Source organism: Thunnus thynnus, chromosome 5 (genome assembly GCF_963924715.1).
Source record: "Thunnus thynnus chromosome 5, fThuThy2.1, whole genome shotgun sequence".
In the NCBI taxonomy this organism is placed as follows: domain Eukaryota; kingdom Metazoa; phylum Chordata; class Actinopteri; order Scombriformes; family Scombridae; genus Thunnus; species Thunnus thynnus.
In genome coordinates this window covers 29331889-29348216 of record NC_089521.1, presented here as the reverse complement: position 1 = coordinate 29348216, position 16328 = coordinate 29331889, and the positions used below count along the sequence as shown (strand labels likewise).

General features: G+C 37.8%; 1 protein-coding gene across 2 annotated transcripts; it reads right to left on the bottom strand.

The window, feature by feature from the left end:
• Positions 1 to 327: 327 nt before the first annotated feature.
• On the bottom strand, positions 328 to 8622 carry LOC137183495 (uncharacterized). Of its 2 annotated transcripts, XM_067590616.1 has the most exons (6): positions 6953 to 8622; positions 4266 to 4362; positions 2917 to 3873; positions 2530 to 2697; positions 2275 to 2370; positions 328 to 1256 (listed from the first exon to the last, which is right to left on the bottom strand). In XM_067590616.1, the coding sequence occupies exons 3-6, from the start codon at positions 3868 to 3870 to the stop codon at positions 948 to 950; spliced, it is 1527 nt and encodes a 508-aa protein (XP_067446717.1). In that variant the 5' UTR covers positions 3871 to 3873; positions 4266 to 4362; positions 6953 to 8622; the 3' UTR covers positions 328 to 947. The 2 variants fall into 2 exon arrangements, with proteins under 2 accessions (XP_067446717.1, XP_067446716.1); XM_067590615.1 differs by having other exon boundaries at positions 4266 to 8622.
• Positions 8623 to 16328: the final 7706 nt, after the last annotated feature.

Here is a 16328-nt window from a genome sequence, read left to right as displayed (position 1 = left end):
ACATCATTATTACTCAGTATTTTGTTTTCAGACTACTAATAAAAATCAAGTATAGCTAACCGTAAAATTTTTGTTACTTAACCAGAAAATGTTTAATTTCTTGGTAAAGCTATTTTCACTTTATGTGAACTTAACTTGTTTAAGTTCAACAAAGTTGTACAATCCTCCCTATACTTAAATATTTCACTTGAAATTTTAACTCAAAATTCCATGTGAAGCAACTTAATTTTTTTTTTGAAACTGATTACATCAATTTTATTAAGTAGATTTGACTAAAAAATACAAACATATTTTGAGTAAACATTAAAAACACATTAACACAGATGATTCAAATGCAAGTTACTATTTTATTTAGTAACCAAAAACATTTTACACTGAAATTAGCACGATAACACCTTCAAAAACAGTGCAGGGGCCTTTGGGAAATTACTTTTTTCCCCAAACTATAGAAGTGGACAATATGTATATACTCCTATAATGGTACATGCCAATTTTTATCATGATATTAATATACAATCGTGGCAAGTTAAAAACATTTTTGTACGTTTCCTGACAAGGAAAGGCAATTGATACCAAAATTATCCAAATATTGCCATAAACCGTTCTGTTCACCAATTTTTCAGTTTGCTTATAATGGCCGCATATTAAAAAGAGTTACATGACAATGAATATTAAGGCAATATCTCTGCTGGTTGACAACTTTCACGTTATACATCAATATCTTGCCCTATACGCTTCCATTCAGTGCAAAAACAGGAACAGTAACATTGAACAATAGTGCAAGGGCCTAACAAAATGGCCTGACAAAAGAACCACATAGTGGACAACCGCATGGTATGGGATCTTACCAGTACAGAATGAGTTTTCTTGAACATTAACACATTCAAAATTGAACAATAAAAATCTTTGAAAAACACATCTCTAAGATGTTTTAAAACAGGAACAAACTACTCCACTGCCAAAAGTTCATTTTTGAGGCTCAAGACCCTGGGTCTCATGTTTCCATCCTCCAGACCCATCAAGACTTTCTGAGTGAAGTCAAAAGTATTTGCCATGTCTTTTGGGTAATTCAGATGCAGTGCATAAATCAGTGCGAAAAGCACTACAAATGCGTCAGCGAATGTGGGAAAATCAATGACTGTTTTACCCTCGAGCACGACCGCAACCTTCTCTGGGCAGAGGTACATGGCATCTGAAGTGGCACTGATCAAGAGCCCAACCGGTAAGTCACCAATGTCTGGTTCAGACTGCGCCACCTGCAGACAACAACAGAAGGGTTACCTTAGGCCCTAGACTCCCTCAGCTATTTCTAAAGGGTGATTGCTGAAAAATATATCAGTGGCTTATCAGAAGACAAATAGCAGTAAAAAAAAAAAATTACAATCTATGAATGTGATTTGATTCACCATATGTAACATAAAATAAAAAATAAGCAATTAATCTTTTAGGGGCGAGTGTACATTTTGTTGACACATGGCATAGCAACTATGGCATTTATTAAGATAAACCTGAAACTTGGTAATATTACCATTGCTTCAAGGGCAGGATTTCAGCATTACAAAAAAAAGGTAGCACTATGGAATTTCCATGGTACTGTTTATTTTCATGTAACTATAGATTTGACTAATTTACACTGGAGTTTGCAGTCCAAGTGACAACAGTGAGAAATGGCCGCTTAATATTTAAGCATACTGAAGCAAACTGAAGCTTGGAATAGATCATGAAATTGTATATTTTGGAGAGTATGAATGATTCAGGCAAACAGAAATTGGGCTAGAACCAGTTATTAAGTTATCAAAATTATCAATATCCATACAATATGGTAAATTTGAATGGCATGTACTCAGAATTGTTTTCTCCAAGATGTGGATTTTCATTCATTCGTACACAGTGGCAGAGGCATTATTTTTGATTAATAAAATGAATAGACATTTATTAATCATGTTCAGTCCAGTTATTTATTATACCTCATTCCAGTCTACAAATCTTTGAATGTGTACTGTGATCGTAACCTTAACCCCCAAGAAAAACATAACATTAATTAAAGCAGGATTTATTGCATATGGAAACATCGTAATTTCAAAGACACCCATGATTGAAAAGCATATTCAACACATGCCTGTTTTCTGATTTGTGTCCATTCTATTCATATGACTATAATTTTAATGGTAATATTCAAACTCTGAAATTTTTCAACTTGTATAATCAGTGATTTACTGGATTAGAGTAACAAAGAAATTTGACTCTTTGATCAAAATAAATATACTGACTTACATCCCATTGCTTGAGAAATCCAGAGTCGTCATCATGCAGATATGCAGGGAGAGCATGGAGAACAGCAGCACGTCTGACATGAACATCAACTTGTTCCTTGGGAGCAAGAACATATTCTTGCCTTACTATGGCTGGTAAACAGCATAGCCACACAACACTATATTAAAACAAATAGCCCTACCAAAATTCTACCAAAGATAAACCAAAATCTACTGTAACATAATTATAAAGCACCAAGAAGCTTAAACAACTTACCTGGAGGTCATACATCTGGAAGATCCGACTGAGGACTTCAGCTGCTTTCCCTGTCCGTGCAGCTTTCCTCCTGAACAAGCGCTGAAGACGTGGGGCATGTCGATCCAACTCAGCATAGAAGCAGTTCTTTAGGTTGATGTTTGAGATTCTGTGAAACTCAGCACAGATCTGCAAAAACATAAAATGACTTAAGTCAGCGTATAGTGTGTGTTCTTTCTGAAAAGGAAAAATAAAAAACAGCAATAAAAAAATGACACTACCAACCCATGTAGGGTATGTTAATCTACATTTGAGTAAAACTATTCATGTCCTCACAGACAAAGTCATGTAAAAGAATTATATGTGATAGATCTGCTCAAATAGGTGTAGTACAAAAAATGTCTTTACTTGTGACTCCATTTTGAGTGCAGGCCAGCGTTCCAGGATCTCATCAACAGGGGGATCATCACTGACGATCTCATTGCGCCGAAGGGCAAAGGTAGTCTGCATTAACTTTCCAATCAGAGAAAGGTTCTTGTCACTCTTCTTCACTTCATCTACAATTTGCAGTCTCAGTCGTTCAAGGCTTGCAGCATTTTCACCTCTTGGGAAATTGGGAAGGAAATTCACTTCTGCCCTCTTCGGTCTTTTGATGTTGGTGTGAGGAGATGGTTTGTTTGGGTTGTTCCGGCTCCTTTTCCCAGAATTTATAGCTACCTCATGAAATCCTGCACGACTGAACTTAGTGCGGAAGTTCCCCATCTTAAACTTTAAACTATTTTTCCAACCATACCATCCCGTCTGAGATCCTGGCTCTTTCAGACAAGGATGCTTAATGACAAGTGCTTCTGCTACCATTGAAACCTCCTTATCATTGGGGTAAGCTTTGAAGCTATGCATCTTGGCAGCAAGAGTCTCAAGAATGTCATGCTTTTGTCCCCTGGACAACTTTAGAGTTTTCCCTGTTCTGTCATATGTAGCATTTCCATCACTAAGTAAGAATTCTACCTCATAGGAAAAAATGGGCACTGGAAAAACATCAGGCCATCTGTTGACCCTGTCTGGAGTCATGGCATGAGGCAATATTATCGTGTCATCTGATGCTACTGAACTGGCATCACTCTCAGACCTGATCACTTTCAGCACAGCCTTCTGTGGAAGTTCCTCAATGTCTAAAAGGGAACATAACTGTCCATCAAAATCTGGATCTTGGTATGAAAGGCTGAAGTTGAAGTCAAGATTAAACTTTTCTCCTATCATCGTTTTTAACTCATCCACAGATTCTGGATGTGACGATAGAGTCATCTTCCTCACAATGTCTGTGGAGGTATGGACATGAAGTAGGAAGTTTTGAGCTGCCATTTCCTATTATTAAGAAGAAAAGGAGAGAATCGATTGAAGGGAACCATCCAGTTTGATAACATATAATCATGATGTTGTTCAAAAGAAATGCCAGAAATGTACTTCAAATTTTCATTTTAGAATGAAAAAAAATATTGTTTTTGATGAGTATCATTAACTTCAAACGCCTGCCGTTTGCAATAAACAAAACAATCTGTTCAGTTAGTCTTTATTGGCTTGTTGTGGTGGGCAGTGTCACTGGCACTGATTATTTCCAGCAGAGGGCAGATTATTTTCTCCACTGTCTATAGATCCTCATTTCCAAATACATTTTAATCCTGCAAGTCTCTGATCAAAATAAATCTTTTCTGCGTTAACATCAAATGCCCATCAATATCATACGCCATGAGACTTACAGTGTCATTTAACTCTGACAGCTGAAGCACAGAGGTGTTGCCTGTTGATGTCAGCTCAAATGATCGTAAATGCTCACTGTACCAGCACTTGTAGTTCCTGCAAAGAAAGGAAACAGAGTTATCCACAAGCAGAACACGTTCAATTCTGCTGAAATTTGGAAGTCCTCCAGTCTGGTCTGCAGACACAAACATTCCATTTGCAAAATCTGTGCCATTTATGGAGACCTTTGAAGTACTATATATGTTTTGGCTTTCTGTCTTTGTCTCTATGAAGTCTTTGGCCACTTGCGGCAGTGTGGCGATTTGGACAGAGGTGACACTTGAGGCTCGTGTGTGGGGTCTGAAAAACAATGGTGCACTGAGGTGATACGCCATCATGTGCTGATGCCTGGTTGCAAGAGTTTTCAAGACATTCTTGAAATTCTGTGGGTCATGTATCACCCTTTTGAAAAAGCGATGTTTTCCCTCAAACCTCATGGTCCATAAGTGAACCAGAGGCCCAAAACATCTTGTTAGTTCTGGGTAGTGCTCAAGGTAATGATGTTTGGGTCGGAGCTTAAAATCTGGAAACACTGCTTGAAGACCCTGTCTGTGATCACTTATCTTAGTCTGCATGTACTGGATGGAATCTTCTGTGAAAGATGGGGAGAGTACTAGCTGCACGATTTCTTTCAGGTCCATCAAAATAGCCCAGGTTCCATCTCCTTCAGGAACTTTACTTCCCACCATAAGGGGCAATAACCTCAGCAAAGTGGAATTTTCATGTCCATTTCCACCAATGCTTAGTTTGGCCGCAAAATTCTTTGGGATTGGTTGTGGTTTATCAAGCCTATCAGAGTGCTGATATGGAAATGAACGTATTTTTGTGTTAAGATATTCAAGAGTGAAATACTTAAGACGAATCATTTCACGAATGCACAAGGCCAACTCAACTGGCACAATACCTTCAAAAAGGTCGTGAAGTATATCAGGTGGGAAACCAGAAATAGGATGAAAATGCTGTAGTGTCTTACTGAGAGTGCACTCAGCCTTTACACCAAAATGAGATGCATTTTCTCCTTGCACAACATTCTGCACATGTACGTCATGGGAGGCCCTTGTTCTCATGCTAAACTCTCCTTCAGAAACTTCAGTGGACTGTATTTGGTCTGTAGTACAGCAACAAAATCTGCAGACATAGTGTCCTCTGAAACACTGCACAAAGCCTGCCAGACCATGGGCAGCCAAATTATCAGCAGCAACACACATGACAGTGCCCTTTACGCATTGGCCGACAGGTTCGATAAAAATGCCATCCTGCTCAAGAGTATGCAAGTCTTTCAGCAAAGGTGAAAGAACACTTTCATAACCACAACTCTGCAGATCAGGTACTTTGCACAACAGAGCTAGTTGTATGATATGAAGGCTGGACCTATATATACTGGGCACATTGGCTAGCAACCAGTACACCGCACAAAGCTTGTGGATCTTTCTAGCTGTGCCTAAAGGATTAGCTAGTTCAATGTCATCCACATATAAAATCAGAGACAACTTAAGGTCTTCTGCCGCTGACAACAATTGATTTTCTTTGAAATACATTCCATCTTCATGAGACATGTACATTCCAGGTGGTGATGGTTTAGTTTCTTGAATCTTGTCAAGAAGATCTGTATTTTTAAACATTGTTTGAAGCATCTGTAGTATTGGAACATACACTGCTGTGTGTCCAAGGGAATCCACAGCATATTGCACTGGCATTACCAGAGGGTAGTGACTTCTTACAAATGTTTTCCTCCGTTTAGCACTGGACAGCTCTGCACCTTCAGCAGTAGCACTGACAAAAACATTACTTTTCATGACAGCTTCCACCAATTCCTCAAGAAGGGCCTCATTGATAGACTGATCATGCTCTCCTAAAACCTTGATGACAGAGTCTCTCACAAGGGGTTTGGACAACGTGAATATTTGTGCCAGATTTTCCACTATGTCTTGTATCGCTGTCTCTGACACATGCAGAACACTGTGCATTTTCAAGAACAAAGAAGCCAAATTTTTTCTCAGTTGAGTTTGCAATTCACCAGCGTCATATCCAGAGTCGGGAGGATTACACTCTGGAGCTTCCAGCTCAAGAAAATTCTGAGACGGACCAGCCTCATCAGATTCAACTTGGTTCTGAATGGGTTGGCCGTCAGTTTCTGTCAAGACAATTTCTGTCTTAAAATCTGAGAATTCACAGCCTAGATGATTCCTACTTTTGTGGGCATTAAAGGAGGAATACACATTAGTGCGGTACTGACAATTTTTGAATGGACAATCCACCATCTCGTGTTGTTTTAAATGCATCCTTAAATGACTGAGAAGAGTTTTGTCATTAAAAGGTTCTTTAAATTTACACACAGCACAGACAAATGACACATATCCTTCTTGATTGTCACTTTGCACAAGCGTCTGAGTATGTAACCGGGTTAGGTGAATTTTCAATGCATTTACTGAATGAAATGTGCAGACACAGTTGTCATAGAGACAAGGCAATTGATTGACTGAGGAGACATGGCTATGATGTAAACGATAATGTTCAAGCAACTGTGCCTTTCTATCAAAGAGAGTAGCACAGAGTTTGCACCTCCAAGCCATTGGAAACCAAAATTCTATTTACAACTCTAATATTTAGAGTGAGAACTGGTACGAGCAGAGCATTATAAACATACCAGATTGAAGAATCTGGTATCTGTATCTCAGCCAGTCTTTTGTTGCTTCAATTTCAACCTGAAGAGAGAAGAGATTGAAAAGTGAGATAGGCTGCAATCTTTTTACAAAACCAGAGCAAAGTAATAGAGAAGCATTGAATAATTGTCAGTTACCTTACATTACAGAAATTACATGAAATATGGTGTTTCAGACTTTAATATACAAAACCCAAGGACACCCGAAAAACACTTTGTTCTTTTTGGTCTCAAAAAATTAAGCTATTTATTTTCTCTTTCTTTGCACAATAAGTTGTCTTCCATGTCAAAATCCTAAAAGGTATGGGCAACATAGAATAAATACATTCAGCAGGTTACTAATGTAATGTTATGTCTTGCTGATGCCTTGATCGTCTAAAGGCTTTTCTGGGTGTAATTTAGCAAAAAATGTAACAGGCTACTTAATATATTTAAACTTTGGCTAAGTAAAAATCCTCATACATTCATAGGAAAAAAAATACAAATGGTTAGAACGGTCCTTTTATCACCAAATAAATATAACAAACAAAAGTCTATACTGGCTCTTAAGTTTAGCAGGCAAATAAGGATGTTGGGTGTTTTTCTTTTTACTTATTATGTTTTCGTCAACACTGCTAATCTTTGGAGGTCAGGTTACTGCACAAACCCTGGACACTGTGCCCTGACCTTGACCATGAGAGTGTTATTTCACACACAAATCACAAGACTAATTTTTTTTAATGATCTCTCCTTACTAAAATACATGACGTGTAGTAAAACGTTCCAGCATTACATCGGGGCAAAAACTGAATGCAAACCATTGCCTTTACTGAAACCTGCCAAAACTTGCCCGATTAAAATGGGGTCGCATGCCGCCAATTTCTGGTTGAGAAAAGAACCAGAAAACTTAAAAAGCCTGCACAAATAAATTAATGCATCACAAACGGTCCGCCTCAACGGGAAACATTAGAATAACTATTATTGTTGTGTACTCTAATAATTAACGTTAACTTTCAGTGTTTTCAACGTTTTAATTGCCTTTCACTCTTTAATTAGGCAGATATGGTTAACAGTTTTTTCAAATGCATGAAGTAACTCTAAGACACGCCAAATATTAGTTACGTTAATTAAACCCGACAAAACACGTAACTAAACTAACGAATAAAATATTAAGGCAACCACGGAAAACCATATGACCGCTTTCATTGCAGCCAGCATGGTAACAGTTAAAGTTAGCAACAATTAGCTGGTCAGGTCGAGAAACTTGCTGCATGCCACAGCACGTTTCGCTTAAAATATCGTCACAAGCAGTCCCACAGAAAGTTTACCAATCTCTCTTTCTTTCGCTTTAGGCTCTAAATATATCTAAAGAACTCACATGCAAAAAACGTTTAAGCAAACTTCTTACCTGTGTACTGCAGGGATGTAGCAGCAGTAATGGCGGACATTTCCACTTTGGCGAAGAGGCACGTACGCACGTGCGTGACGTCACGCGGATTAAGTGATTACTATCAAATTATTTGAGTACAATATATCAAAATCATTAAAGTGGTTAAGTACTGTACACTTAAAATTAAAAACTCGTTGAAATAACTCAAACATTTTGCCTTGTAATAGCTGTTTTTAATTTTTGAGGTAATACAACTCATCATTTTTAATAAGCTTATACTGTTCGGTTTTACAGAGTGATAATTAAAAATAGAACTGTAAAAGTACATAGTAAACGCTCATTATACCATGGCTATCAACCAATCAGATTGTGAGATTTTAACTACCTATTTTATAAGAGCAGTCAACCTGTTGTCTGAATCTTTTGTTTGAAGTCTCCTGGCATAATATTTTAATCTGCCAGCCAGTCAAAATTTATTATTTTGCGTAACCATAATATTCAAATTATAATTCAATATTCTTTGATGAATCATTCCAACAATGTTAACTGCGAGGAAAACAAAAAAAGCAAAATAATTTCTCAAAAAGTAGGAATCAATCACAGACTGAAGATCTCCACTGAGTTATGAATAGAGCTGCGATGATTAATCGATTAGTCGATTGACAAAAAATGAATCTGCAACTATTTTGATAATTGATTAATAATTTCAGTCATTTTTCAAGCAAAAATGCCAAACATTTTCTGGTTCCAGCTTATCAAATGTGATAATTTGCTGTTTTTCATTTGTCAGTATATTAAATATCTGAAGGTTATGAACTGTTAGTCAGACAAAACAAACCAGTTGAAGAGTCAGAGAAATTGTGAACACCATTTTTTCACTATTTCTTAACAATTAATCAAGATAATAATCGGCAGACTAATAAATAATAATAATCAACTAATAATCATTAGTTGCAGCCCTACTTATAAATTGAACTGCATTTAATGATTAACTGAGATGAAAAAGTATACAATGCATAGACTTTGAGATTGTACCTTTGTACTTCTGTGAGTTGCTTTGAGAACCCTCATTGACATAATGCATTCACTGTAGTCCCTGAGCCTAGTAATTACATTAAATCACATCTACATGCCTAACCTCAACCCTTAGCCTAATCTTAACCTTAAGATAATTCTAACCCTAAAACAGAAAACCAGGTCTTGACCCTCAAACAGTCTTTTGAAGTGGTGAGGACTAAACAAAATCACCTCAGTTTCCAAAATTGTCCTCACTCTCAAGATCTAAAACTCAAGACAGACGTACAAGAAGACACAGAAACAAAGTGCTGAATTTACAGAAAGCAGAATAATTCACAGCCTTGTCTGTAGTAAAGGAAGGGTTTATAGGAAGCAAAAGGAAAGAACCGCAATACTGATCATGTTTATGATAATGTCCTCTCTCACTCAAAGTAAATCCCTATCTGTTTTTGAAGACAGGCACCATGTTGGCCTGGTACAAATAAATCTATCTAGCGTGTTTCAGTTAGGTTGATAACAGTTTCATGTGACTCAGTGAGACAGACTATTGGGCACCATGTGTATTCATTGACATTCCACAGTGTGACATTTTTCAACTCAAGGACTTGAGACAGAAGAAAAATCACACAGTCAGGGGAAAGTTGCTCAACAGCTTCATTTCTCAAAGTGCTGACATGCAGGTGTCCATAATGTGATGGAAGAGATAACATCAGTACCAAAATCTTGATGAGTGTTCCCTCTCATCAAATACAGTAGGATGAGTGAGAGAAAATGTTTGCTGACGTTTGTATTTTGTCTTAAATAGATGTCATTAACAGCTGTTGAAGTGTGGTTTTCATGCGTGTTATGCAATAAATAAAGTGTCTCCCAGCATGCATGTCTTATCTGACATCTTTTGGTAAGTAACATCTCAGTGGTTATTCTTTGAAGTCACTCCAGTGGGACTCTGCTAACATCTGCAAAGTGAGTGAAAGCAAGATAATCTCATAATACGACCCAGTGTTTAGCTATGAACATCTGTGTCTTTGATGGTCTTGCAGTTTCCTCACATTTATGCAGGATGAGATAGGATGAGATACGATGTGTTTATCTTTGTCATGATCTTCTGCTCTGATCTACTCTTACCTGTTGTTATGTGATACAACAGACCTGTGTTTGGCAACATTTCTTAAGTGGAAGAAACATGAATGGGTTAATGATTTGATATGTTGATCAAAGTTTATTGCCTATTCAAATATAACACAAAGATTCCTAAGATTAGACTAGAAGAGAGAGAGATTAACTCTTCTACAGAATTAAGATTAGCTGAAGAAATACATTGAGCAACCTTAGAAGCCATGCTGTCTGAAGCAATGATAAGGACCTCAGTCTTATCTGAGTTTAGCTGTAAAAAGTTATTAGCCATCTGGTCTTTCATGGCAGTAAGACAATTGTGCAAAACAGGTTTTCAGTGTATCAGCGTCATCAGGATTCAAAGAGACACACAGCTGAATATTATCAATGTAACAGTGATAAGAGATACCCTTTACATCCGCTAATAATATGACTGAAGGGAAGCATATACAGAGCAAATAGTATAGGACCCAAAACAGAACTCTGGGGCACACCACAGGAATGAGCAGCAGTTTCAGACCAGAAGATCCAGCAGCACCAAAACAGAGCCCTCACCCGTATTAGAAGACATCATTATGTCATTGGAGACTCTGAGAAGAGCTGTTTCAGTGGAATGCTTCTGACGAAAACTAGACTGGACAGCAATGAGCTGTTTGGCAACAACTCTAAACAACTCTAAAACATTTGAGATAAAAGGTAGCTTTGCCATTGACCATTGTTTTTTCAGAACAGGTTGAACAACTGCATGTTTGAAATAGGCTTGGACACAACCAGATTGCAGGGAGCTATTTATAATAGAGACCAGCCATGGACCAATAGACCTAAGTACATTTCAAGCATGGTAAAATATCTACAGGGCTGGAGGAAGGTTTCATACTGCCCACCAGATCAATGAGGTCTTCCAGGGAAATAGGAGAGAAGCAGTCCAAAATTGACGGATGAGTTAGATAAGCAGGAAAGGGAGTAGAGGAGGGGATGTTGCTCGACCTGATATCTCTAATCTTATCCACAAAGGGGGAAAGTTGCTGCAATCCTTATTTGAAAAAACAGGCACATCAGGAGGTGAAGGAGTGACAATGTTGCTGATGATATCAAACAGGACTTTAGGGTTGCTTTTACTGGAGGAAATTAGGTTGGCAAAGTAAGAAGCCCTCCCAGCTTTCACTATGTTGTTAAACTCTGATAAAATATCTTTGTAATAGTGATGATGCACATGGAGCTTGGTGGATTTTCACAGTCGCTCTACCCTCCGACATTTACCCCAGAAACAATGAATAATGTCATTTAACCAGGGGGATGAACTGACGGAGGGAACAAGCTTCATTTTGCACTTTATCCAAAATGGTGGAGTAATGTGGGTTAAAGGAGTTCACCAGACGAGTAACATCAGCATGAGAAGACAACACTGCGCTTGGGTCAAAAGCTGCAGAAAACTTCTCAGCTGAGAAGCGATTTAAGATGTGAGAGCACTTTACGCATTTATTGGGCAGAGAACCTAAATTAAAAGACAGATTGAACAGAACACATTCATGGTCAGTAACATGCAGCTCCTCAGATCAAATAGAATCAATATTTAAACCAAGCGCAAAAACAAGGTTCAAGGTATGACCCCTAATATGAATGGTACCAGACACATGTTGAATAAAATTAAAAGACTCAGTGACATTAAGAAAATCAGCAGCAAAGCCACAAAAAACATAATCTACATGAATATTGAAATCACCAATTCTGATAAAAGTACAGTCTGGCGAGCACAGTTCAATTAGGGGGACGTATTACAAGCTCCTCTGCTAAGTCTCAGTCAGAAACAGAAAATCCAAGCCTTTTGAGATGAAAAAATTGCTCAGTATGAAGGAATTATTTGCAATGGAGCAGGCATTTATCAGGGCCATCCTGAGGGGTACAGATTACCTGCAAATGAAAATAATAATTTAGAGTTGAAACAATCAGCTAATCAGCAGAAATATAATCTGCAATTATTTTAATGATCTTAATCAGTTCCAACTTTTGTTCACAATTTTAGAACATTTTGTAGACTAAATGATTAATTGAAGAAAAACTGAGACATTGAGTTTTAATGAAAATTATCTTTAGTGCTTTTGTGAAGTTGTTTCTTGCTGCAACACAACTGTTTTTGTGGTGTAGAGCTAAAAAATAATTAAAATAGGCTACAATAAAGGATTCTAATATACAATAATAAATAATACCAATAAAATAATAGATAGTAGATACAAATAAATAATAAAGTAAGATAAACAAATTAAATAAAGAAATATAACATTCAATTTCCACAGTTTTATCTGTGGTAACTATACTTTATTCTTTCAGTCATAATATTAAATTTGCAAACAAGAATTCAGTTGTTCTTGTGCACTTTTCTGCCTCACACACCATGTTCAGAGATCTTTGTCTTTGCATTGCAGTGTGAAGTTTACCACCTAGGGTCGGACAGAGCCAAGCACCCAGGTGGCAAACTTGGCTTTAAAGAAGACGAGGTGAGAAGTCATGTTTGCTCAAGAACTTAAAAGTCCTTTTGGCTGGCATTCTTCACTGACACTTGAATGATGTATTGTTTGCCATCCCAAAATAAGCTTATCTACCTTGTTTACTCTGTGCCTCATCAATGAGCTACAAATGTGCCGTGGTCAAAGGTACCAGGCAGAGTATATAAACAGAGGTGACAACAGTGGCCTTTCACCATACAAGCAAAACTACTGTTAAATGGTTGCTTGGAAACTGGACACCAGACCTCCAGCAGTCTCCCCACCATTTACTTTCAGTTTGATCCTAACCTACGGTGACCTGAGCAGGTTAGTAGCATCTTAGTCAGGACAGGCTTGAATCAGTCTTTGTTAACTGATGCAGCAATTAGGAGTGATAAATTTGAAATGAAATATATCTATATGAACTGAAGAAATTAGAATTTTAAGTGGATAATCTCCAATACAGTGTATAATCTTTATGAAATGCAGACCAATGAAGATAGCAACACAGCAATTAAAAAGTGTATTTTTATAAATATTTCATTTAGTTTTACAAAGTAATTACAACAGAACAAGTTAAACTCACAAAATGCAAATAAATTTGAAAAGAACACCCAAAAAGTAGGAGAAATAAACAGGAAAACAACAGAAAGAAATAAAATTGGCAAGAAATTTGTAACTACATAGTTCAGAGTCTTAGGAAAGTAAGTGAAGCGTAACACCCATTGAGAACCATTTGTGTTTACAAAGGGTATATATTGTTCCATAGGTATAACATTAATAATAATAGTAATAATAATACATTTTATTTCTACAACGCTTTTAAAGGCACTCGAAGATACTTTAAATAGATAAATGAATTGGCAAAAAGAAGTTCCACACAACAACAACAGAGCAGCAGGGAAGACACAACAGTGTATTGGAGACATTTAAATTTGGCCTGATGGTAGCGCTACAGGAAAGTGTGGAGATCACTAATGTTATTAGAATAAATTATCTGGGAACCATGAATGTCAGTACAAAATGTTGCCGGTCAATCTAGTGGATGTTGATAAGTAAAAACTCTGACCCGCTGGTGGCGCTAGAGAAAAAGTCAGGAGATCACCAAAGTCGTTAGGATTCATCCTCTCGGCCTCATGGATGTCTGTACCAAATTACATGGGAATCTATGCAATAGTTGTTAAGATATTACACTAAAAGCCTAAAAAGTAAACCTGCTGGTGGTGATAGAGGAAAAGTCAGGGGATCACCAAAGTCACTATGATTCCTCCTTAAATTACATAATTAATTAATTAATTCATCCAGTAGTTGTTGAGCTATTCCAGTCTGGACCAAAGACAATATTCAAAAACATGTACACAATGTGTACAAACCACAAAATATATAGTCCAAACACCATAAAACAGAAGAGAAGTGAGTTTTGAAGATGCTGGCTCTGTTGAGGCTCTTCCAAAGTCAAGGAGCAATGACAGCAAAAGCACATGACCTTTAGCTTTCAGCCTTGACCTTGGAGCAGCCAGCAGTGCCTGAGGGACTGATGCTGCCAGTGGTAAAGAGACTGCAGATGGATGAATGTTTGTAAAATTGGTTTGCAGAATGCCAGGACAACATTTATTGGGCAGATATGGTGACGCATGAAAAACTGAAGAGTAGAAATGATAGAGAGGCTATAAATGTAGTACTGACATTGACAATTTATCTTAATTAGAAAGCAGAATTTAATACTTTCAAGACAAGATATTGTTGGCTGATTGAAGTTTGGCTTGCAACTCTACACTTTACACTGGCACTCATGAAAGTGTAGATCCCTATCTAGTACTTCTTTTTGTCCTTGTCTTTAATCACATACATTTTCTGCATAGTTATTCTGCACATCACTGTCACCATGATGACACTGTGTAATTGTCAGTATGCAAGGAAAAACCTCTAACTTCTACATCTTCCCACTGGAAATCATTACAATCAGTCTCAGGTCAGATCTGATCTTGTGGTCAGCTTCATCATTGAACTGACAGTGCCATGGGAGGATGCAGTAACTGAAGCAGAACAAAAGGGCTGGAGAAAACAGGTACTCCCAGTGGAGGTTGGCTGCAGGGGTTTTGTGGCAATGTCGACCACCAGGCAGCTGAAAGGGATGGGAGTGCAAGGAAAGGCCCTCCAACACTGGCAGAGGCTGCTGAGCAAAGCAGCAACTGGCTCTGGCTGAAAAGAAATGGCAAAGATGACCATTAGTCAGCAGGAGGGGTAAAAGCGGAGGGGGTTGCACTTGGGACGCCAGGTGTCACCTTTGAACCCTCTGGAGATGTCATAGGCCTATCAATGAAACAGCATGGAAGTAGGGTGCCCACCTGATGACCCCAGTGAAGCTTTCACCCCTACTCCCACTGCTGGTAATGATTTACATTCCGTATATAAACAGGACTGGATGATTGACAGAAGAAACCCGGACTTGACTGATCCACGTGGAGTTCTGATGCTGCTGGTTATGATTTACAATCCTAATAAACAGGGCTGAATCATTGACAGAAGAAACCCAGACTTGACGGATCCTCTTGAAGTTCTGTTGCTGTGTAGGACTATCAATGAAACACCAAGGAAGGAGGGTGTCTACCTGATGACCCCGGTGAAGTGTTTACCCCTACCCGCCCTCAGGGAATGATTGCCGATTATAATATGGGATTGTAAAACCAAGTCCTATGAGTTCAACAAAGTCACCCTGTAATCATTGTGTTTTTATCTTTTCACTGTCTAAAAGCCACTGCCCTTCCCTTGGTTTATAGATCTGAGTAATCCATTAAATTCTTGATTGGGATATATCCTAATGTTTTAGGCAATCACCTGACCTTCCCTGCAGCACCACCATCAGTCTGAAGTTTCCACAAGAAAAATGTTGTGAAATCTTACTGAACTCATTCATGCTTTTCCTTTCTATTTGATTGCATTATATATTTAATGCTTCTCTCAGATGAGTGTGTGTGTTGTGTTTTATTTGGGCAGCACACAGTCGGTCATATTACATCGCAAGACAACAGTCAAATGATCCTGTAAAGGAGTAACTCATTTCGGAGGGAAAGTAGTATACACTATGTGCTGCAATGTCATGAGAAAGTGTCATTTTAAATTGTAGTGCAATAGAAAACTCTTGAAAAGGTCAAAATTAACCAGGCTGTCAATATTAGATCAACTGAGTGAGGAGCATAATTTTGTTTATTTAAAATCTTTTTTTCATTTTGACATACGAACCACGTCATTTGTGTGCTTTCACATGCTTTATAGTCTAAAGGAATGCTTGTCTTATTTAATGAAATCTATCAACCATGTACTTATCTCCACTTCATCATTTCCTCATTCATTGTGTCATTTCATTGGAGCACATTTC

Excerpts from the sequence above, each read along its gene's own strand:
- LOC137183495 (XM_067590615.1), bottom strand. The coding sequence starts at position 6,878 with ATGGCTTGGAGGTGCAAACTCTGTGCTACTCTCTTTGATAGAAAGGCA. Across the intron at positions 3,874-4,265 it reads TGTCAGAGTTAAATGACACT|GAAATGGCAGCTCAAAACTT; the intron begins GTAAGTCTCATG and ends TCTTAATAATAG. Across the intron at positions 1,257-2,274 it reads GATTTCTCAAGCAATGGGAT|GTGGCGCAGTCTGAACCAGA; the intron begins GTAAGTCAGTAT and ends TGTTGTCTGCAG.